This window comes from Seriola aureovittata, chromosome 5, assembly GCF_021018895.1.
Source record: "Seriola aureovittata isolate HTS-2021-v1 ecotype China chromosome 5, ASM2101889v1, whole genome shotgun sequence".
NCBI lineage: Eukaryota > Metazoa > Chordata > Actinopteri > Carangiformes > Carangidae > Seriola > Seriola aureovittata.
The window spans coordinates 25,127,281-25,149,790 of NC_079368.1; the positions used below are offsets into that span (position 1 = coordinate 25,127,281).

Here is a 22,510-nt window from a genome sequence, read left to right on the forward strand (position 1 = left end):
CTCTTTCTCTAAATCTCTGATCCATGGCATCTCCCTTTAGTAAACAAACTTGGTCACCGATGCTTGATCTAATGCATGCAGAAGGCACCTACTTAAAAATCTTAAGCTACTTTATGATACTTTAAGTTTAGGTCTCATAATAGCATAGCATAATGTAGGTGTCAAATTAAAAGTTCAGCCTCAGTTAATCTAAGGGGTTCTGTTTTTGATTTAAGGATTTTTCTTGTAAACCAATAGAAAACAGAAGACCTTATGGTCACTGTACTATTGTTTAAAAGTACGAGTCTGATTCAAAGAATGAGAATCTTTGTAATTTTAGAGAGGAGATTAAAGACTCCATGAAATGTGTCTTCCTGGAAAATCTTTCATGTTGACCTCATCCTACACTAGTAGGAGTGAACATAAAATCTAAGCCATAAAGCTATCAAATAATATTAAGCAATCTCACCCTTCTGGTCCCCCCATCAAATCAAACAATGTTCGTCTCCCTCACTTGTATTTCATTGGTTTATGTGTGGAAAGGATCCCTTGCTTTGCTGTGTCGTGTCACCGCCCAGCATCTTGCTTTAACAGGAATTACCCCATATTAACACACACTTAAGATATTTTGTTTTTTCCCCCGTTTGTCAGTTTTATTCTTTGGCCCTGAAGGAACAATATTTAATTTTAACTCTCTTTTCCAGTTGAAATCACAAACTCAAAAATGAAAGAGGCCATTTAGTGGTGTCTTAAATGAGCTGTCTACAGTGCCTGTTTATTGAGTATGGACACCATGTTCCTCTTCTGCACTTGTGAAATGAAGGAAGTCTTAGTTCTTAATATAAAGAAAATACAAGGAGACTTTATTGTCATCTTACTCTGTTACTTAGTGACACCATTTGAGTGGTAACTACTCTATTCAACGACTGTTATTAACCGTATTAGACTTAATAGTTCCAGGTACTAAATAGCCACAGGAACTACACTCAGGACCTTAACTAGGAACTAAAAGTCCTCTTTTCTTTTGTGTTTCTACTCCATCTGAAGAACTGTGAAGATTAGGCAAATAAGAATAATATGGAATTGTAAAAAAAGTCATCCTGTGATTTGTCATTCAGATGTTTGAGCAGATGAAATTAATGAATGAAGAGATGTACAGAAGTGGGAAAAGAAACTGAAAACTAAAAATAAACAGTCTAAGTCTTGTGTTGTTACTAATTTCTGCTTGTAACCTCAATCAAACAATGGGTGACTTAAGCTCTGTTTCTCTTGTTCATCGTCTTTGTTCTTTCATTGCCCCCCCTGTCACTCATTCATTCACTCACTCTCTCTGAAGTTTATGTGGTGAAAACAGCCAATGAGTGTCACCTTTTGAGTGGTCACCGCCCAGTTCAGTGGCAGCTATGTTAGCTCACTTTTACTGTCAGATCTCACTATCAATGATCCTTTCTTCTTTTCTATGCAAGTTTGTCATAGCAACGCCCAGTGAGTGAGATAAATCTCAGACACAGAGAGACTCCACAAGCTGCCATAGCAGCAGATGTTAGAAAAGAAATATCATTTCAGAAATCAGCCGCTACTAACACTTCCAATATTTACTCTGCTGATGGCAATGGAGACAGGGTCAGGGTCCTGTTGGTATTTTTGCCAGGCTGATAGGGGAAAGCACCAAGGCAGCTCACGGCCGGGCTGGGGAGAAATATCATCTCTGCACAGCCTGATAAGGTCAGCTATATTCACTGGTGTTTTTTGGGACAGGCTATTCAGATGTCTGGCTCCTCCTGTTTGATGTTTGTCCTCCATCTGAGGTCACCTGTCTATTTCTGTCAGTCACTACATTGTTGAAAACTTTCTTGCTATGCTACAGTCAGAAATAATGAATACCCTTTAGTTTAAGTGTTCTTTCTTTATTTACTGTCTTCATTTTCTATCTATCTATGTCTATGAATTTTATTGGAGTGGTTCAGATCTATGAATACTTAATGCAAGAAGATGTTGCATATGTTTATCAGCTGTTGAACACTTGCAAACAAGGAAACAATGGCATGGAGACACAGTCATTACAATGCAATGGTGTTTTCATCTTGATCATCCCTTATCCGTGACAAATCCCAAAGAAGGAAGACAAAGCAATCTTTGAACCTGTTAAGTTTTTTTTTTTTTTAAATCAATCCTGTGTCGCTGTAGATCAATGGTTGCTGAAAGGAATGAATGTGTGTGTATAAGGGGACGGGAAAAGATGACCCTGGCTGTTCACAAGTGATTGGAGGAACGCCAGAGACTGTTATTGTCTCTGCCGATTTCATCAGCGAGGTTGACAAGGAAGTAAACTACATGGGACATCTTTATTGGCTCGAGCATCATGAGTGGCTTTATGGAGCCAAAATTTACATCAGAGGGAGGGAGCCATACTCATGGTCATTTTTGAATGATTTTATTACAGTACTTTATTATATACCCCAAAGGTTGTAATGGGCCCATGGGACTCTCACAAGGTAGCAGGGTGGAGTGGGCATTTGACCTTAAAGAAAGGAAAAGTTTGTTGTAGTAAATCAAGCCATGAAGCCAAGTTAAGTTAATGTCCCAGAGAATTTTCTGTTTCTTTTGCTGTCCTCCCTCTAATCTTGTTCCTACTCTTTCAGTTTTTCTCTACCTTTTTACAGAGGGTCAATGATGACTGTATTGAGTAGACAGGACTAGACACCAGTTAAGACGATTTTTCATCTAATGTTTCATATCATACTGAAAAGGTTTCCTCTGAATTAACTGTGACTCATTTTAAAATCTCAATATCAACAGTTGATGCAGTCGTTTCTTATGTGGGCTTCATATGCAGTCTATCTTTTTATGAAGACATAGGCTGAAAAATACGCCAGGAGCAGAAAGTTAAGAATCTCATTTTCTTTTGGAAAATAAAGTGTTTCTGAAGAGCCAAACACTCCTCCATCAAGTGGTAATGACTTGTTGTGGACATTGGGGGCAACATTTCATTACTATTAAAGGAATAGTTTTACATTTGGGAAATATGGGTATTCATTTCTTTTGTCCAGAATTTGTGAGAAAATGGAAAGCCCAGTCATATCTGTCTGTTATATACAGTATGAAGCTGGAGCCAGGAGATGATTAGCTTAGCTTACCATAAAGACTGGACCTTATAGAAACGGCTAGCCTGCCTCTTTCCAAAGGTATGAAGCAAAGCTGCCTTGTCAAAAGAGCAAAAAAGCAAATGTCAAAGTTCCTTTTTATAAAAATCCATTTTGTGAAAAAAAATGTAATACAAAAGTTGCTGACTGATTGTCTATGGTCATATAAATAACATTGTACCTATGTTTTAATAATAATAATTATATATCTCTAAAAGTGTTTTTAATAACTTTATGGATATAAATGAAGGTTAGAGCAATACTATATCACCTTATTTCGATTACCCTCCAGTGTTATATCACATTATTGACAAACTGAATTACTTGGATTTAAATGAAATAACTATGGATCTTCTTTGCCAGTATGTGACAATTGCCTGAGGATGTTGTATGTTATTACGTGCACTGCTGCTAAGTAACAATGGTGTGTGGTTTGTTTGTGTTTCAGGTCGACAGGTTGGTCCAGATAGCACATGCAGAGAAAAGCTGGAGAAGACAATCATACTATACACTAAAGTTGTGAGTTAACTTTCATATTGATATATAATAATAAATGCCAAATGTCTGTCTCATTATTAATGAGTAGGTTGTATGTTGGTATGGTTGTAAGTACAGACTAACTCATTTCTTTCTCCTTCCCTATGTTTCTCCTCTTCTGTAATTTTCTTACCTCCCTGTCATGTAGTTGTTAGACTTCCTGGAGTACCATCCATGTGCATTCATACCCCTAATCCAGCGTTCCCTGGAATTTGCCGTCAGCTACGTGTTCACACCTGCAGGGGAGGGAGTGACCTTTGAGCGCTTCATTGTTCAGTGCATGAACCTCATCAAGATGATTGTAAAGAACGATGCCTACAAACCTGCCAAGAACATTGATGGTAGGATATTAGAGCTTTGGGAAACAGGGGAACAGGCAGGGAGGAAAATAATGGATGAATGAAGACATGAAAGAAGGGGCAAAAAAAAAAAAAAGACATGACAGACGAGTGATAAGAATTGCAGAGATAGATGAGGAGAAAGAAAATTGGAGTTAAAGCGTAACAAGAAAATCTGAATTTTAGGGCTATGATTCAGAGACCCAAAGAAAATGCCACTAGCTCTTCAAAGCTGATCACTGACAGGGTTTTGAAAAAGCACAACACTGTAATACCATCAACGTCACCGTACCTCACCATGGCTCATGTTTATTTCAAGCTGTCAGAGGGCCTCCAGTGCTTCATTAGCTGTGGAGGACAACGCTCAGTCTCTGTTCTGCAGGCTCGCATGGTCTTTGGTGTGCCTCACTAAAGATCTTTCTCCTAAGCAATTGTTAGTTGACAGAGAACATAGCCACATTTTTGTGGTTCTTGTGTTAATAGCTTGCTTTCATTTGAATGTCTGAATGTGCTAAGCTCGACTTTGGGTTTGTTTTTTTACCTATTTCCAAACAGGAAAACAAAAGTATTTTGAGTAGCAAGCTTATAAAGACTGAGCCTTGACTGACATGGCTTAGCTCAGAGCGGCCATCTGACTTATTTACTAGGCCGATGTTGTCTGTCAGATATTCAGACAGGATGACTTATGTGTGTCTAAGAGTATTAAAAGCTGGTCCGTCCTTTGTACTGTACCGGTAGTGGCATGGAGGTCAAGGGCCACAGGTAAAGTGGAAATGACTCACAGTCTGTCTAGTTGGATATTGTTTTTTTACTAAAATGCTTGATGCGTTTTGGATGTTAAAATAGAGATCCTTAGATCATCCACATTTTCACTGAAAATCAAGATGAGCTGCAGAGAAGAGATTTTCTTTCAGTACAAGATTACTTAAGCTGCTCCTTTTGCTATTTTGTTTTTGTCTGAAATTAAGAGATTTGAGCATGCAGTCTACTTTTAGATTTAAGAATCCTATATACTGCAAAGCAATGCAATGCTTCAATGTATGGATTATTTTATATATGTTTATTTGTAAACTGTGAAATATCTTTTTTCCATTTTCTTACACTGTCACTCCTCTCTCCCTCCCTCCCTCCCTCAGACAGTAAACCAGAGAGTCTGGAGGCTCACAAGATCAAGACAGCATTCTTCACACACCCTACACTGACAGAGATTGGACGTCGGCTCGTCTCACACTACTTCCTTCTCACAGAGGAAGAGCTGGCAATGTGGGAAGAGGACCCTGAGAGCTTTGGTAATAGCACATCCCCAGATAAACAGGCTGAATGCAAATGTTTGGGCTTATCTAGACTTGCAGACCGGCCGAGTTAACAGGCATCTTCTCTGGAACTGTCCAGAACAGCGAGTGTTAGCCAGTTCTACAATTCTTGAAGTCAGCAATGCTGGTTTGGCTGCAGACTTCAACAGAACTTATTTTTTTAATGTACTGATGTATTCATATAGTAGTGATCTTGCATCAATGCAGGAAGGTGAAGTGTTGAACTGTAGTTTCTTGAATTGATTGTGCATGTGATAATAATGTTCCATTAACGTTGTTAATGTGTTGGTATTTTTATGTAACGGAGCATTTCATTATGTATATCAAACATCCTAACTTGTGATCAGAGGCTGATATTTATCTAAAGCAGAAATATTCTATGTTTGATGAAAGGCTGATGTGGATTCCCCTTAGAGTGCTCAGTGAAATAGATTACAAGGTAAAGCTCTTGGTGTTGGTTGTAGCAATGGCAGCAATTGAGATCTTAGTAACACATTTTATTTTCTGACATTTTGAAACTGGCACTGACCACTCAGACACAACATTTTGTTAGCTGAGAGCACCAGGGCCCAGTGTGGTAGTTCAGTGTTGAACTGACACTGTATTTAGTTTGACAGAACCACTGCTCAGACAAGATTTACAGCCATAAACCCCAGACCAGCATTTCCTAATAGAAAACCATTTTTCATCATTTTCCAGCTGTTGAAGAAACAGGTGGCGACTCTTGGAAATACAGTCTACGGGTAACTACACACACACACACACACACACACACACACACACACACACACACACACACACACACACACACACACACACACCAAAAATGAGCAAAATATAGACTCAACCCATCACACAAAAACAATACATCAACTACACACTGACACCCCCAACCTGAAGAGGAACACTGAAAAGAAACTAAATCTGCCTCGTGCATTTCTGGGTAAAGCTGAATGTCTAGTTTACCAAGACTAAAGATTAACTTCTGTAAGAAAAAAAAGTAAACATCCCTTCTCAAAATTATAAAATGTTGATTAAACAACCGTAACAGCAGTAGATCTAATTTCAGTGTAATTGCTTTAATATTAATTGTCACAAATATGTTTTAGTGTATTCTGTATTTTCTAAAATTCAAAGCAGCATTTTATGTGGTGCCACGGAGCAGATTGTATCACTACAGCATCATAAAACAGTTAGTGGTCCCCGGGGCTTTATAGCCTGTCTCTGTGCCTGTGTCTAGTTAGTTGGCAGAGGCTTATCTTCAGCTGTTTTTCTGAGTCATGACATCATTTCTTATCCACTGTTGTATTTTTCTTCCGTCTACCCCTCATTTTTTCGTCCCTTCCAGCTCTGCGTTGAGCCCCGTTCTACTTACTTTCATCACTTCAGATGACAAACTTGTACCCTGCCGGTGCTTTGAAGTACACTCAAGCATTCTTTCATTGGACCTCGAGGTCCTGTTTTAAAAGTTTTAATTCATTTACAGCACAGCAGTAGAAGAAATGCGGCATAACAGTCTATGAGATACGATTTAGAATTTTCAGTATCAAAAACACTGAGCAGTTCTAAGTTGTTTTGTTTTTATTCAATCATTCTTCCTTTTTGATCTCTCCGTTCTACAGTGTTTTTGTTAGAATACATAAACATACATAAATGATGAACATTTTACAGACATACACGTGAAGTGCTTAATTAAAAGTGATTAAATTATAAATATAAGAGTGTTCTTAGAACTTTCAATAGTACACTGTTTTAGTATAAGATCTTGCTGCTTTTTTATTGAAATATGGATAGAGTTTATAGTACTGCTGCTACTACTACTACTACTAATAATAATGATAATAATGAGAAAGCACTTTTTATACAAGAGATGTAGCTCATGATGCTTTACAATGAAAAATGAAATAGTACAATAAAATAAGGGTGAGTAGAAGCACAATCAACAGAAAGACGGTAGATGATAAAATGTGTAAGTGAAAATAAAAACATTGAAATAATATATAAAAATGATGAGAGTCATTAAGGCTGAAAGTCTTGGGAAGATAAACATGAACACCTCTGCGGATCTAAGCAGAGAAAAGGAACTGTATAGATTACAGAGGCTAATATCAACTTATATTTAGTACTAACATAGCATCTAAATGCACACATTTTGGTGTCTGTCTATGTATATCTCTTGATTGACACATTAGCTCATCCTCATGTTCAGGATGTTCATGGGTCACATGTCACTGTCCATCTATTTCTCTCTTGATCACCAATTCTAATGGCTGATCTGTAGATGACGGTCCCCTATCAATATTACTGTCCGTCTATATTTTTCCCAGCTAAACAAGGGTTTTGTGTTTGTCCTGATCTCATCAAGCGGGATTGGCTTTTCAGAAGTGCCATGTATCTTCTGACCTTTAGCCAACAAGGCGGAAAGGTTATACATGCTGTGAGATGTCACACACATGCACATCTACTATAGCACACAGCATGTATTCATGAACCGGCACAGCCCACGTTGTCGGATTTCTTACACCTGTTATTTGATATTGATTTTTTTTTGATGACATCTTAAACCAATAAAGAGGGTGGCTGGACTAACATTTCTCTGTCCGAACACACTAGCACACACAGTCACACTGACTCTTCATTGAACCAGGAGCTCAAGGGATTTTTTGTCATTGTTTGTGTGTGTGTTTGTCATGCCCCTTTGTATAAATTTGTCTTTGTGTTTATAGATGGTATGCACTGACGTCACTTATTCATGTTATATTTTCCCCCCTTCACCACCACTGAGTGCCCAACAAGACTGCAGGTGGCTGCAAAGAATGGGGAGAACTGATACCGGGTGAAAAACAAATGAATGATTGTGTGATGACTTCCGCATACAGTGGCAGCATGTGTGTACCATCTATTCTGCCAATCAAGTGACTTTCTTTTTGTCTCCTCTGCTCTGTTCCTTCCTATTTAGCCTTGTACAGAAGTATTGTTCCTGGATATCTTCCACAACTACAGCCAGACCCTGACGCCGGTGCTACTGGATATGGTTCAAAATCTCCAGGGTCAGTTAAATGTCAATTCAAATATTATTACATGCCAAAAGCAAAGTCTGCTTCCTTTTCAGCAAAACCTTTGTTATTCTTTCAATACAAGGGACAATGTGCTGTCTAATACAGCTGTGCAACAAATCCTGTCTTCATAAAGGTTATAAAGTTTGTGTTGGAGCAGTTTAGATTAAATTGTATGTATGGTCGTTTTGGAGGCTGTTTGTGGTGCAGTGTTATTTCATTTTTTTTATATATATTTAATGCTTTTTCAGTGCATTTATAAACCGTATTCAAAGTACTTATAAATTGACTTAAGTAAATTGACTTTGTGTCTTGAGAGATGCTCTGCAGATAAAATTGCCCCACCTCGCACATACTGTAATGTATACATCCCTTGTAAAACAAAATACGCCTCAGATCTCAGACCCTATTTCCCATCATGAAATGAACAGCAAAGCATGCAGCTTTCTTCATGTTGCCGTTAGCAATCAAAGTACGTGTATCTTGCAATCTGTAGGCTTGACAGCACCATCAAGCTCCCTGGTGACTACCTCCACCATTACAACCACTCTCAACTCTCTTGTCAGTCGCATACATGCACACACACACAAACACCCACACACTGGTCTCCTGGTGGTACTGGCGTGTAGCTCTTGTTCTGTCGCTGAATTAGCAGTGCTGCTGCTCAAACGTGCAGATCCTAGGGTCTGCTTCCAGCGTGTCTCCCAAGCTGCTCTTGTTTTCAAGAGACAGAGTGGAAATGGGTTTTGCTGGAGCGAGGAAGACGTCAGATTGGGCTATTCTTTGGTTGAAAGGAGGCGGTTATGGATTTTGAGATCTGAGTACACAACAAGGACTAATGGAGAAGGCGAGAACGATAAAATGTGAACAGTGAAATGACTGTTATAGTGGAGCCCAGGCTTCTTAATGTTGCAACTGTGACAGGATGTTGTTATTGGGTCTCTTAAATCCTAAATATCTGCTGTTATCATTGAAAAACTTCCACATTATCAGAACTCTTACCTTACAAATACAGTCTGTCTTATTACTGGAATTACATCCAATGTATGTGCGTGCTTTTGCAGGTCCCACCAATGTGGAAGATCCCGTCCAGCTGCTAATGAAGGATGCAGGTGAGTCACAGGCTTCACCTACTCTTTCTGGTCAAATGACTGATCTTCACTCAAATGAGCCTGATTTCCCTGACATTCCCATTATATTTTTAAAACAAAATACGAAGCTTGTCAGGCTGGCTCTCTTAAGGAAATTATATTGCTACAATTCCACACAATGAAAAACGATGGAGAAGGGTGAGCAGGGTAAAATGACATAGATTTGAACAAAGAGAGCTACAGGATGCAAAACAATCATTTTAAAATGAGATATAAAGTGAAAATATTCATTTTACTCATAGATTCCCTTTTTTGGTTGCATTTTATAATGTGACTAACTCGGGTTTTATGACATACACAACTAAATCACAGACTGTTTGGATTGCCTGCTAAGATGGCCTCTGTTGAAGCTGGATGCCTGTAGAGATCTCAGCAGTCAGCTGACAGTGTTGATAAAACGGCACACATCAGTGGATGATCAAGCTGTGCTGGGGTAGCAGCAGCAGGAATGGCAGATCATTTGTGGCACAGCTGAAGCTGGTTGAAGAGGTTAAAGGGGCGCATAATAACCGCAGGGGCTGATTCTTTTCAAAAAATAAATAAATCAAAAATGATAATGGACTTAGACCTAAAATATACTGCTGTAAAAAGAAGGGCCTGTGTTTCTTTGAGTCCCTAACTCAAAATTATCTGCCGGAACCTACGTCGATGAGCTGAAGACTGGAACAGGCACATTAGTTCATCCTGTGTGCTGTAAAGATATTTGTCACATGTAATAGACAGTGCTACAAAACCACAACTACCTGTTTAGCTTCTTTTTATAGTTGATAATTCATTCAACCAAGTATCAGCAAGTAGCAGCAGCATTACCTTTGTGAAATATTTAACAGTAAAATTGAGTATGTTTGTTTATTTTGGTGCAACATTAGCACTCTGGGTTTAGTCCTTTCTTGACTAAAAATACACCTGAAAACTTGTGGTTTTGCTGGTCCACAGCACTGCTATATTATTCAAAATAAGGTCTTTGTGTCAAACAACACCACCAAATGTGATAATCAAAATACTAAGAATAGTATTAATAGTGTAGTAAAGAATAGTGAGGATCCACAAACAACAGAACTCTTAGCTGCCTTTTCACCCTTCAGTCTAAGGGGGAAGGGAAGCAAAAGAAAATTGCACATTACTCTTTGTGAGCGTTTACAATTTCCTGTCTGTTTTATATACTGTAAATAGTAACTCCTCAAAGATTTGGCTTTTGTGATAAGCATCAAGGCCACTGCTTTAGTACCTTTGGACTATCCATCTATTCTGCCTATCCCTCCATCTGTCCATCTTTTTGCCAAGATAAATGAAAGAAAATATGTCTGTGAGGCGTTTTGCTGCTTAATAAGATTTTTGATCATTCTGCTGAGAGACACCTATTGTGTTTTATATATTTCCCTTGCTTTCTTCTCTGGCTTTTCTCTCCTTTTCCCTCTCTCAGACACACTTACACAGACTTTCTTTAGATCACAATATACTCTTGCCCAGTGCCAGCCTTGCATAATACCAGAGAATTAAAGTAATGGAAAAACTTCTCTCTGTTAAGTCTCCTCCCTTCTCCGTCTCTGCTCTTTTCCCTTTCTCTCATTCTTTTCTTTTTGCCATCTCAAAATTCATTACTTTTAAAGATAAAATATAAAACGTAACAGGAAACATCTCTTCCACTTGTATTATTTTTGTCTGTCTATGTTATATTGTTCTCATACTGTTTCTGATCTCACCTTGTTGTCTTTTTAGTGCCCCTTCTACATTTCTGCCTCTATTACACCAGTTTCTGCCTGAAGATCTCCTTTTACTTTCCTTCCTTATATATTTGCCAAGAAAGAACTGTTGCTAAAATTTCTTTTGTGTTATTTTATCTTGGCCGTGATTATTTTGCAGGACAGAATTATAGCAGACTCGGTTTATCTTTTTGTGTTTTATTCAACTGTAGAGCCCAATTTTAAAGGATTTGCACCATCATAAAACAATCAAATTTTTAAACATTGAAATCAAACCTGACAAGTGATGCAGTGTAGTGTGATTAATAAGATATGACTCTTGCCACTACTCCTGTTGTGGCAAAATGCAGCAATTTACTTTTAAAAGTGCCCAATAAGAATGAATGAGTCTTAGTCTTCTGCTTCTAATTTCTAATTCTATGAAGCTGTATTATGTCTTTTGTATGTTATTTCTTTCATAACTTTAACTTATCTTTTTTGTATTGCACTTTTTAGAAGTTTAATATTATCAATCTTATTGTGACCAAATTGAATTGGTTTTCTGACTGTGGTTGTTTTATCTGCAGTATACAATGCAGTGGGACTGGCAGCCTATGAACTGTTTGACAATGTGGACTTTGACCAGTGGTTCAAGAATCAGCTTCTTGGAGAGCTGCAAGTCAGCCATCACAGGTATTGTGTTGGAAGTGACACTTTTTTCTTAGCATCTTTATTTCTTTTCCTTTTGTCATGATATTTTGTGTTTAACAAGTAACACGAATTACAGAGTAAAAAATAAATAAAAATGCCAGCTCTGCCTACAGTAGGAAAACATGAACACTCAAATCCCAACAAATCATGTTTGTCAAGTTTGTAATGTTAGAGCAGTTGCCTTCATACAACCTCACAGTATGTATGTTCTATAAGTATATAAGTCTATAAGTATTAGTGAGTGAACAACATTACATAACGCCTAAAATGTTTTCTGAACAGCCTAAGAAATTATCAGAGTTGAGTCACCTCTTTTCTGACACAGCTTTAAAAAAAAAAAAAAAAAAAAAAAATTTGAATGTAATAGATTTCCTCAAGGCAGAGCCATTGAAGTGAATTGAACTGCTAGTGTTCTACAAGTTCCTCTTTCCTCATTGTGTGCAGTAGTATATTTAACTGCATCATTGTTAGGAAGGGGATGACTTCTGTCATCACCAATGTAATGCAGGCTTGAAACAATAATAGTGAAACCTAGAGCAACTCGGGAGGTCTTTTTAAATGAGTGTTTGTTTTACTGCATGTTATCTGCCTTTCAGATATTAGTGGCATCTGATACATTGCAAAGTTAACATTCCTTTCAGCGTAAGTCAATGTAATTGACTATTAACCTCTGTCCAGCTATTAATTACAGTCATCAGCACAGTTGCTGCATGCCAAAAAGGCTCATAAGTAGCCAGCTGATGTTTGGAGCCAACGTCTGTCACCGTCACATTAACAACTGCTGCTTGCACTCACACAATCACTCAACAAGAAATACTGTCCTACAAACTGAGAAATAACTTGACTCTGATCATGAGTCTACACTCAGCTGCAGGAACAATAAACAGTGAGGTAATAGATTAATGCATTTAAATGGATTAATCATTTAAATTGTGATGGGAAAGAGGGAGAGTGGCCAGAGGGAGAGTGGCCAGAGGGAAGGTGGCGTGAGTGATATGAAGAACAAAGAACACACACAAATGACAAGACTATAAAAATAAAAAGCCTGCAGCACTCAAAAGGTCGGCCCTTCAGGTTGGTACTGACATCAGAGTGCAGGCCTGTTGATGTCACTGTGGCTCTGTTCCCACACACTGCAGGTGTGAACAACCCCCCCCCACTTTGTTTTTTGTTTTTTTAAAGCCAGTTCACCCCCACAGTATGTAATTTGTATTTTAGTTTTTGATATTAAAAGTTTTACTTGATTATTTTGTATTTGAACAAGCTAAAATGACTGGGAATGTCACCCTAGGTCACTGGTGTATGAATAGAAATAAATGAGAAATAAATACAAATGCACAGGAATTCAGCCAAACACCACCTCTGTTGCTCTTTTTGTCTCATGCACTCACACATGAATGCAAACACGAGCCTGTAGTTATTAACTCTGCTCCCTCAATGGCAGATGAAAAAAATAGAGGGAAACTAACAACTGTTTTGAAATAAAATACTCTGGATGTGTTGATGACTATGAAGAAATATCCCCCATTCAATTGTCTGGCTCAGGGCACAAGTGAGCCTGTGGCTCCTTAGTTAATAGTTGTTTGCGCTCATCTTATGTTATCTCCATTATTGGTTTTAGTCTCCTCGGTGAAATTGTTGATTATGAACAGATAACTGATAAGGCTTTGTGCAAAGAGGATTTTTACCTCAGCCAAAGAGGTTTTTCACCAGTATCTGTCTGTTGGTTCGTTTGTTTGTCAGCAGCAAAAAGTTCAGAACCCATTTGCACCAAGCTTGGTGCAGGGATGGGGCATAGGTGAAGGAGGAACCCATAAAATGATTGGATCCGGTTGAAAGGACGAATCCAGCAATTCTTCCTTAACATTGTGAGAGAAGGGCACTTTTTGTCATTTTTGTCAATTTCGTCAATTTCTTAGGAATTAAGGTATGGGTCTTGATGAGAAAAAAATCTGATATGTCTGTCTGACAGACGTTTGGTGAAAGTATGCGCTGTACTGAGTGCCATTCGAGTTTTTATGTTTAGTAATGCCAAGGACAGCCCATAAACTTCTCAACTCCCATTGAGTTCTCTGTCCTGAGGTGCTGAATCAGGCTGTCAGATTTTAAATGTTCGCACTGTCTTTTGAAGAGGCTGTAGATTCAGCATGGATATTAAAGCAGGGACATGTCTGATGATCTCCCTCAGTGAGAGGAAGTTCATTTTGTAGTTCTCTTGGCAAATGTCCATGTACACTATTATTCAACCCACAACCTCAATACTTGGCGGACCATCCTTTTGCCTTTATAACCTCTATTAAGCGATTTCAGTAAATGCTGACAAGCTTCTGACACCTCTCTTGTGGAAACTTTGCCCATTCCTCTTGTGCAAAAGCTTCCAACTCATTGAGGTTTGATGGTTTCTACGCTGCAACTGCTTTCTTTAAATCCCACCAAAGATTTTCAATAGGATTTAAATCTGGAGACTGAGTAGACCGCTCCAGGATATTCCAGGCCTCTTGATGAAATTACATTGCTGTAAGTTTTGAACTTCCATACAATGTTCCCAATGGTGTCTCTAGGAATGTTCCAGGTCTTAGAAATCTTTTTATACCCTTTGTCCTTATTGGTGCAATGAAATTCCTCTCTCAACGTTTGTGACAGCTCCTTTGTCTTCAACATGGTTGCAACACACCTTGAACACATGCCTGTGTGGTGTTTATATAAACACATCACAGCTGAAACAAATTAAGGTTGGGTAAGTGTTTTAACCCAACTTTAGGTCAGACTATCAGTAGGTTTTGAAATCAACAATTTTGTATAGGGGTTTGTTTCGACCAGCTTGTTATTTATATTTAAGGTGCTTAAGGAAAATGTGTTAAAATAAACAAATGAGGTAAACTAAAAGGGGGAAAGGGGGCTAGTGCAGGCTGTTTAAAACAAATACAACCAAAAATAAAGACTCAAAAAACAACTTGCACAGGGGACACATATACTCTAAAATACTACATCATTCTTTGTTTATTCAACTGATAAACCTTCCCGCAGACCCAGATTTTGCTTAAATTAAGTCTTTAAGGTATAGATCCTTACTTTCTTTTGGGGGTTCAATATTTCCGTTTACAACTGTAAGTAAAATGCACCATCACAGAGTAGCTAAATCAAGCGGTGACCCCTCAATCTCAGCCCACAGCTCTTTTTCCACCTTTTCCCCCTTTTTATCTTGTAAAGATCATTTTTAAAGTGACATGTTTTGCCACACTCTCTCTTCCATACTGTGGCCCCCATTTGAAAGAGCCGTCACACTTTGTGGAAGTGACTCAGCAAGGGACCTGCAGTGCCTCGGTATCAAAGTTAAGCATGCACACACCGGTGCTTTGTACTACTGTCTATGGGTGGATGTTTCTTTTTCACTGATACTGCGTTCAAGTTTCGTGCCAAAGGTGCTCAGGTAGATTGATATTGGGGAATTGCGAGAACCAGGTCATTAAGTCTTATATTGTAGACTTGTGATTACTTGTAATAGCCCTTGCCACCTGTCTTATCTCTATTATTGTTCAAGTGTTCAAGCACCACCACTCTACAGTCATCAAATAATCATTTCTGGCGCACAACTAATGGATTTTCAATATTTCTTGTTTCTCTATTCAGTAGGCGTTAAGATTTCTCATTGTAATCTATTTATGAAAAATGAAGTGGCCATTGCTTGTACAGTATGTTTAGGCAACAAATACTGTATTCAAATCATGTTTAATGGCCCTCTACTTTTGCACAGGCACAGTTTTGCCTTTTCTAGTCATTGAGTGTACAAACACAAGTAAAAAAAAACAGAAAAGATTAAATGTCTTTCTTGATAATTGTTAGTTTTAGTTTCTTTACAAAGTCCACCCTCTGGCTTCTAAGTGGCTGTTTATAGTGTTTATGATAATGTGTGTATATTATGTATTTATTCTCTGTGTGTTTGCTGAAATCTTGTGTTTTCGATTTCTTGTTTTCATGCCTGAGTGTGCTGGGAGGAAGCCCATGTCGGGAGAGTTGAGTTGAATTCAGCCCATGGATTATTTGACCAGTCTCTTTACTTAATATGAGCAATGTTGTGTTGTTCCTTTGGGTTTTTTTTGATGGAGCCAGTGCATTATTGTCGCATTATTGCTGTTGTCCACTGCCGACCGGTTAGCACATACTATGTTCACACTCACACACACACTTATACACACAACCCTCTATATAATAATGAAAGTAATGGATGTTAAGTGAAAAATTTATCTATAATAGAATTTAGTTTTTCTATGCAAAAATAGAGAAAAAAAAGAGCTTTTCAGAGTCCAAGGGTGATTATCCAAGAGTACACAAAGTCCGAGACCACTTGAAAATGGTCACAGACTTTTGGACCCCACTGTATGTTTTCATTCAACCCCTGTCAGCACTACTTTAAAGGTATATATTTCACCTAGGTATAAAAGTACTCCCAGTCTGCTCTGATCAAATTTAGTTTTGCAACCCTGTGAAAATAGTAAGGCTGAAATATTTCCCAACTATGGCAGCGTCTCTGGAGAAGCAGAAGAACAATACCTGTATTTGCATCTGCCCGAAGCTGCATTCAAAGCAGATTTTCTGGTTAATGCACTTGATGCCGTTACTAGAGCATTCCCAGATCATGCTGCACTGCCTGTCTTCCTTGGCCCTCTGGGTATTGGCCGTTTCATACAGCTTGCTTGTTTGGACCTTGATCCACATCACAAAGAACAATAAAAGACTAGATATTGGCAACAATATGCTAAGCAAGAGGGTTACAAAAAAGAGCTTAAAGCAGAACATAAAGCCTGTATCTATGGAGAAACCAGTGTCATTTGAGCAGCTTAATGAATGTTGTCCTTGACAGACTCGGGTTTAGAGTACAAGTCTGCACCCACCTGCTCCCACAGAGGCAGGATTTTCAGCTGCCTACCTCCAACCTCACAATTTGTCTGTCCCAGTTACCATGCTGTTTCATCAGAGTAGGATATCATTTAGATTTGATTGATTCTGATTCTACTCAGAGATTTTGGTTCTGAGTCAATTACTAGGAATTTCTTCCATGTTGCAATCACTCTCTTATCTGCACATGGTGCTGGAATCAAGTCTATTCAAGCTAAATTTCTTGTCAATGACAGAAGCCATACACCCGATGGCTTATTGATAATTAATCTAAAGCTTTTCAATTATATAGTTCCAGAGTTGCAAAGATATTGTTCATGATTTTAAAAGTGTTTGCAAAACAGCATATTTGGCCGTCTGTTACATGTTATAATGATGCAAATAAAAGCTTATAGAGCCTGCACTGCAAACGTGCATCATAATGTTCATGCCTTCCTGCAAACTAGGGGATAAAAAGCAAGAAAATGAAAGCAAGGTATCATCTGTTGCCTAGTAATGCAAAAATCAGCAATTCTGAACTCATTAACTATTTTTCATGATGTTAAAAAGTGAGATCAGAATTACTTGTATGAGTAACTGAACAACTGAAGCTTTTAATTTCAGAACAAATTACACTTTGTTGGCAAGTGGTCATGATATAAGTGTGATAATACCTTTTACCTAGGTTTGTAAATTTCATAATTGTAATCGATGTTATGGAGGGACATCACTGATTTAAGTTTTAGCCCTTTGTAAGTTTGTTTATATCACTCAATATGAAGCAATAACCGTCAGAAAATGAATTACCGTATCTGTCAGCAAAACTGTGACTTACACCTGTGGCTGAGCCTCGGGCCGCTAGTAAGCCCCCTTTAAAAAAAAAAAACAGAAAGCTGGTTGTTGCTTATTGACATGACTACACAAACACATGCTGTATGCAGTCTTACTTGCGTACTTACCGCCACACATGCTTAAATTTTGACTTGCTGTCAGTCTTTTCCTCCCTTGTCTTAGAGTGATGACAGTATGTCATCTTTGAGTACACATACTGTTTACACATGCACATGCACTCAAGCAAAATGAGCATGTGACCTTTACTTGGACACAGCCACACACACCCATAGTATCACTCACACTGACATCTCCGAATTGCCAGAAGAAGCTCTTTGTCTCACATACATACATACAGATAAAGACACAGCGTGTGCTCCATCATTCTACTGTCAGACAGCACTTTTGACAATTTTGACATTGCCTTTTGTGGCTTGACCTTTTGTGTAGCATTTTGTTAGAAAAGCCGGTCACTCTCCTGGGTTACCAGTAGATGCTATGAAATTATGTCCTCTGATTCTCTTTAACTTTATTCTCCCTTATTGCTAATATTTACCACTATGAATGGGTTTTTGTTGGCATTATGCTCCAAACATAATCGAGTTTGGCATGTACACACAGGAAATGTCGGGTTATGACACAAAAGAAATATCCCATTGGATTTTTCACACAGCTTGGGTTCATGCCCTAATAATAAGTTCCCTGATGATAAATTTTACCTGTTTGAGGTCAGCATTTTTAGCGGTTTCCCTCCTTACGCTAGTTTTAGTGTACTGTAACTCTGCTTACCTCTGCTTCTCTTGAATCAGCTCCCATTGTGACACACCATCTTTCACCTGGTGTTGACACCATTAAGTGAATAGGCTTTGAGCCCCAGTGAGAATACTGACATTTGCTCACAGTGCTGGAGCTAAAAGGCTACACAGAAGTATTGTAGAAACAGCATCAGTACATATCTGGTCATCAAAAACTTAAACACAATCTGAAAAACCCTTTGACCCCATGCACAAATCCTACAATGACTTAAAAAAACGAAATATACAACAAAATACAAACCAAAGAATTACATTTTTAGTGCTTTTTTCAATTCTTTTTGTTTTTATGTAAGCAGCATACCTTGTGCCCCAGTAATAATAATTATTCATGGTTATTAGCTCAGACTCTGTAAGAGACTCTTCCTATCCTCAGCCTGGGAACTATGTGCCTCAAATTGCTTCATCCATATTAAGGAAACTCTATTTCCCATTCACAAGGCATATAAAAATTCTGATCACTACACAAACATGGCAGTAACACTACTGAAGTGCTGTCAAAAACACAAAATATGAAAAGGAAGAAGCATCGCACAAAAGCCTCAGACTTGTCCAACCGTGTCCAGCACAGCTACCTCTTTTACAACACATTGTCCTAAACCTGCCGTAATGTCTGCAAAATAGAAGGAAAGGAAAAGTGTTAAAGCAAAATTTAAAATTATGATTACGGTTTTCATTTAGTGCACATTTTGACACATGGATTTCCCATTTGTTTGCCAGACGGATGAGCGGGGTCACTGACAGTTGTGTGAAGTTATGTAGGAAGAGACAGGTTAAGTGGGATGAGTCATGTCTTGACTGAGTTTTGACTGACGGACTAACACCCCTGTCAACCTGCCTGTCCATCTGCCTTTCTAGTCATTTCTTCCACGTTGCCAGCAGCACTATTAAAAACCACTACCAGCTGTAGTCTGCACATCTAAAGCAGCAGACGTGCACTGCACTTATATACTTATATTGTATGCAGAGTTGGGAACACTAATCTTTTAATCATTTCCAAAAGAGGGCATGAATGAATAATAATCAGTGTACCGATTATGATGCCGTGAGAAATAATGCAGACGATTGTAAGGATTTATTTTGTGTATGCTCAAGTCTGAGCATACACAATGGTTTGCTGCTGCACTTTGTAGAAAAGGAACCACTATTTGTTGTCTTAAAGAATACCCAAAAAAAGCATGTGTCCCAGATTTACCTTGTCTGTTAGTGTGACAACAAATAATCATCAGGAGTTTAATTGTTTACTGTTGATGTAACGGACTTGCTATCCGAGTGTCCGTGCTTTGGTGCCAAGCAGTTTTTTGGAGCCTGATTGTAGAGAGGAGTCTGGGAATGTGCCCATGGCTGTTGTCCACTGGCACTATTGTACCTACTCTATTATGGCGGAACCATCCCATATGCTACCTGCCTAAAGCATGTAGAAAATAAGGTTTTGTTGCATTTGTTTGCTTTTTTTAAAGCAATTGGATTCTAGTTTATTTTCCTGTCATGCGCCACTGCTGCTGAGCAGTTTAGCCGGGGATTGTCCAAGTTCTTTTAAGATGAAAAATCAAGTTCAAGTGACATTTAGCTTAATATTGTTAGTGATGGCAACTTACAATCTTTTTTTTTTTTTTTTGAAATTGATTTGGAAATCCATTAAGCAAATTTTCAGTTGATGAAACAAAAACAAGCTTTTTGCGTATTCACACAGGCAACTCACTTCTTGTACACTCACGCACACACACGCGCACACACTATTGTTTGCCAACTGCAAGTCCTGAGTCGTACTGTTATTTAGTGTCTCCTGGCTTGTGGCCCAGACTTTGGTCTCTGGCTCCCTGTGGATATTTGACAAGATGCCAACAAGAGTGTCATCCCCCTATCCTTTATCCTCTCTCCCTTCCTTCATTCCTCCCTCTGCTCATTTCTGTCAAGGCGGTCCTCGGACAAAGTTTCTGTTGCGGATACAAACCAGGGCAGATGCAGGGGGATACTTCTTGCCTGCCCAATACAACTGTTGAAAAACCATTAGCTCCCAACTTTCAGTGCCTCACATTTGAGACATGCAACTTAGGCCATTTTAATTCATATCACACACTACTTAGCCCCAGAGGCTTTTTGATCATTCTAGTTTTCGAACCAGGGCATGTCCCTTATTGAGTCTTTAGACACTGGTATCAGTGTCCCTCAGGCTTTCCGTCTTTTGCTCAGGCATTCATTTAAACGAAAACAAATACAGTATAAGCATTCTTAACACAACCTTTCTTTACCTAATTGCCTTTTTTCTCAATTTGTCTATTGGGGCGTGTTTTCGACCACTCTGCTGTGGTCTTCAGCTGAGGTAGAGATAGTGGTGTCATTACTTTTTCTCTCTCTTTTCTGGTGACATACACATGCACACTGAAATGTGCATAGCCAGAGTGTGAGAGTTGGATATGTGTAAAAGAGGGACAGTGATATGGGCCTCTCCTCAGACCACAAATTCTACTGCTGTCTTCAGTACACATAAGCCACAGAAATTTCAGGATGAGTCATAGATAATGACAGAACTGATTTCATCACTTGAATAGCTGGCCCATTTGTTTCTACTGGATCCATAAGCACTGTGAGTACATTGTGGAGATAAGATTAGAGAGCCTGCTGGTTCATTTTTCCAAATATTGATAATGATGAAAAGTGCAGAAGTGCAGAGAAGTCTGTTAAAGTATTTTTCTGCTACCACAACTTATGCTTCTCCTCTCCTCTCCTCTCCTCTCCTCTCCTCTCCTCTCCTCTCCTCTCCTCTCCTCTCCTCTCCAGGTACAAGTTGATTCGCAGACGAGTCATCTGGCTAATAGGACAGTGGATCTCCGTCAAGTTCAAATCTGACCTTCGACCTTTACTGTATGAGGTCATCCTGAGCCTCATGCAGGATCCCGACTTGGTGGTAAGGCAGCTACATTTTTTCTTTTGCTTATGATGGCTGGAGCGCCAGTTTCCTCCGAAAACACTGGATTCGTAATGACTGATTTGGGCCGTTAGTGAAAGTGCACAGTCAGCTACATAAACATTGTTCCCAGCTTAACAACATGGAACCGCAGCGGTTATGCTGCCAACTTTCTACAAACAAACCCAAACATAGTTAGTCAGGGATTGCAAGAAGGAACATACTATTTTATATTTTCTTTTGTATTTCTTACAAAAGATAATTTCTTTTAATATTGTTTTGATTAAAAAATTCAACCTTCTTATTTATCAAATAACATTTCTATTCAGTCTTTGTCTTGATAAAGCCCTGATCCTGTTTTGGAAAAGTGGCTGTTATTATTCTGTAGTCGTTCTAAATTCAAATTACATTTAACCACGGTTGGTTTTCTTGCCTCCTGAGCCGTGCCCTTGATTGATGTGTTTTCTTTTAACAGAATTTTTTTGAAGGAATGTGGAAAATTCTTTGCATTATTTAGAATTCAATTCGAGATAATCTCACCACTAGCAAACCACCCTTATGAATACCTGGGTTCAATCTTTCTGCGTCTGATTGCCTCTTTGTGTGAGGAACTATTAGATGAGAGGTGATTTGCATTCCTCTTAGCTGCGGTACACATATAACGTGATTGTAATGTAATTAGGTCTATGATATAATTAAGATAATAATACACCTTAGGTAATGCCCACACCAACATGCTCTGATAAGACTAATGTGATGTAATGTGTTCTGCTGTCTGAAATGAACTGCGTGTTCCCAGTTACAACATATGTGATGCATCATCTATTTTGGGTGCTTTAATTAAAAGAAGTGTACAGAAGCACACGTGGTGACAGTAAGAATATAAAATAGTATAGACAGGTCTGTACCACCCTGCTTTATGGTCATAACCGACAGTACATTGCCATGGGACCTAATGCCACCTGTTGCTATGGATACCAATTAACTGAGGCAAGTGACATCTCTCCACATTTCATTTCATTTGAGCTGCTGTAAAAATGATTAGCAGGGAGCTACACGCTGGAATTAAACTTGTGTAAGTAGCATTGTATACATGTAGCCAATTATCCGTCCATGCACTGCACATTTAATGGGTAATCATCGTTATTGTGCCTTGAACATACATGTCACAAAG

The 22,510-nt window shown here is 38.6% G+C and overlaps 1 protein-coding gene across 2 annotated transcripts in view; it reads left to right on the forward strand.

The window, feature by feature from the left end:
- Positions 1-22,510, forward strand: part of ipo11 (importin 11) — a 114,910-nt gene that overhangs the window by 22,965 nt on the left and 69,435 nt on the right. For both annotated transcript variants that reach the window (XM_056376128.1, XM_056376129.1), the window contains exons 9-16: positions 3,571-3,641; positions 3,808-4,000; positions 5,134-5,286; positions 6,010-6,053; positions 8,270-8,360; positions 9,431-9,478; positions 11,787-11,892; positions 21,210-21,336. In XM_056376128.1, the coding sequence (XP_056232103.1) occupies positions 3,571-3,641; positions 3,808-4,000; positions 5,134-5,286; positions 6,010-6,053; positions 8,270-8,360; positions 9,431-9,478; positions 11,787-11,892; positions 21,210-21,336 (833 nt within the window). The remainder of the gene's footprint in view (positions 1-3,570; positions 3,642-3,807; positions 4,001-5,133; positions 5,287-6,009; positions 6,054-8,269; positions 8,361-9,430; positions 9,479-11,786; positions 11,893-21,209; positions 21,337-22,510) is intronic.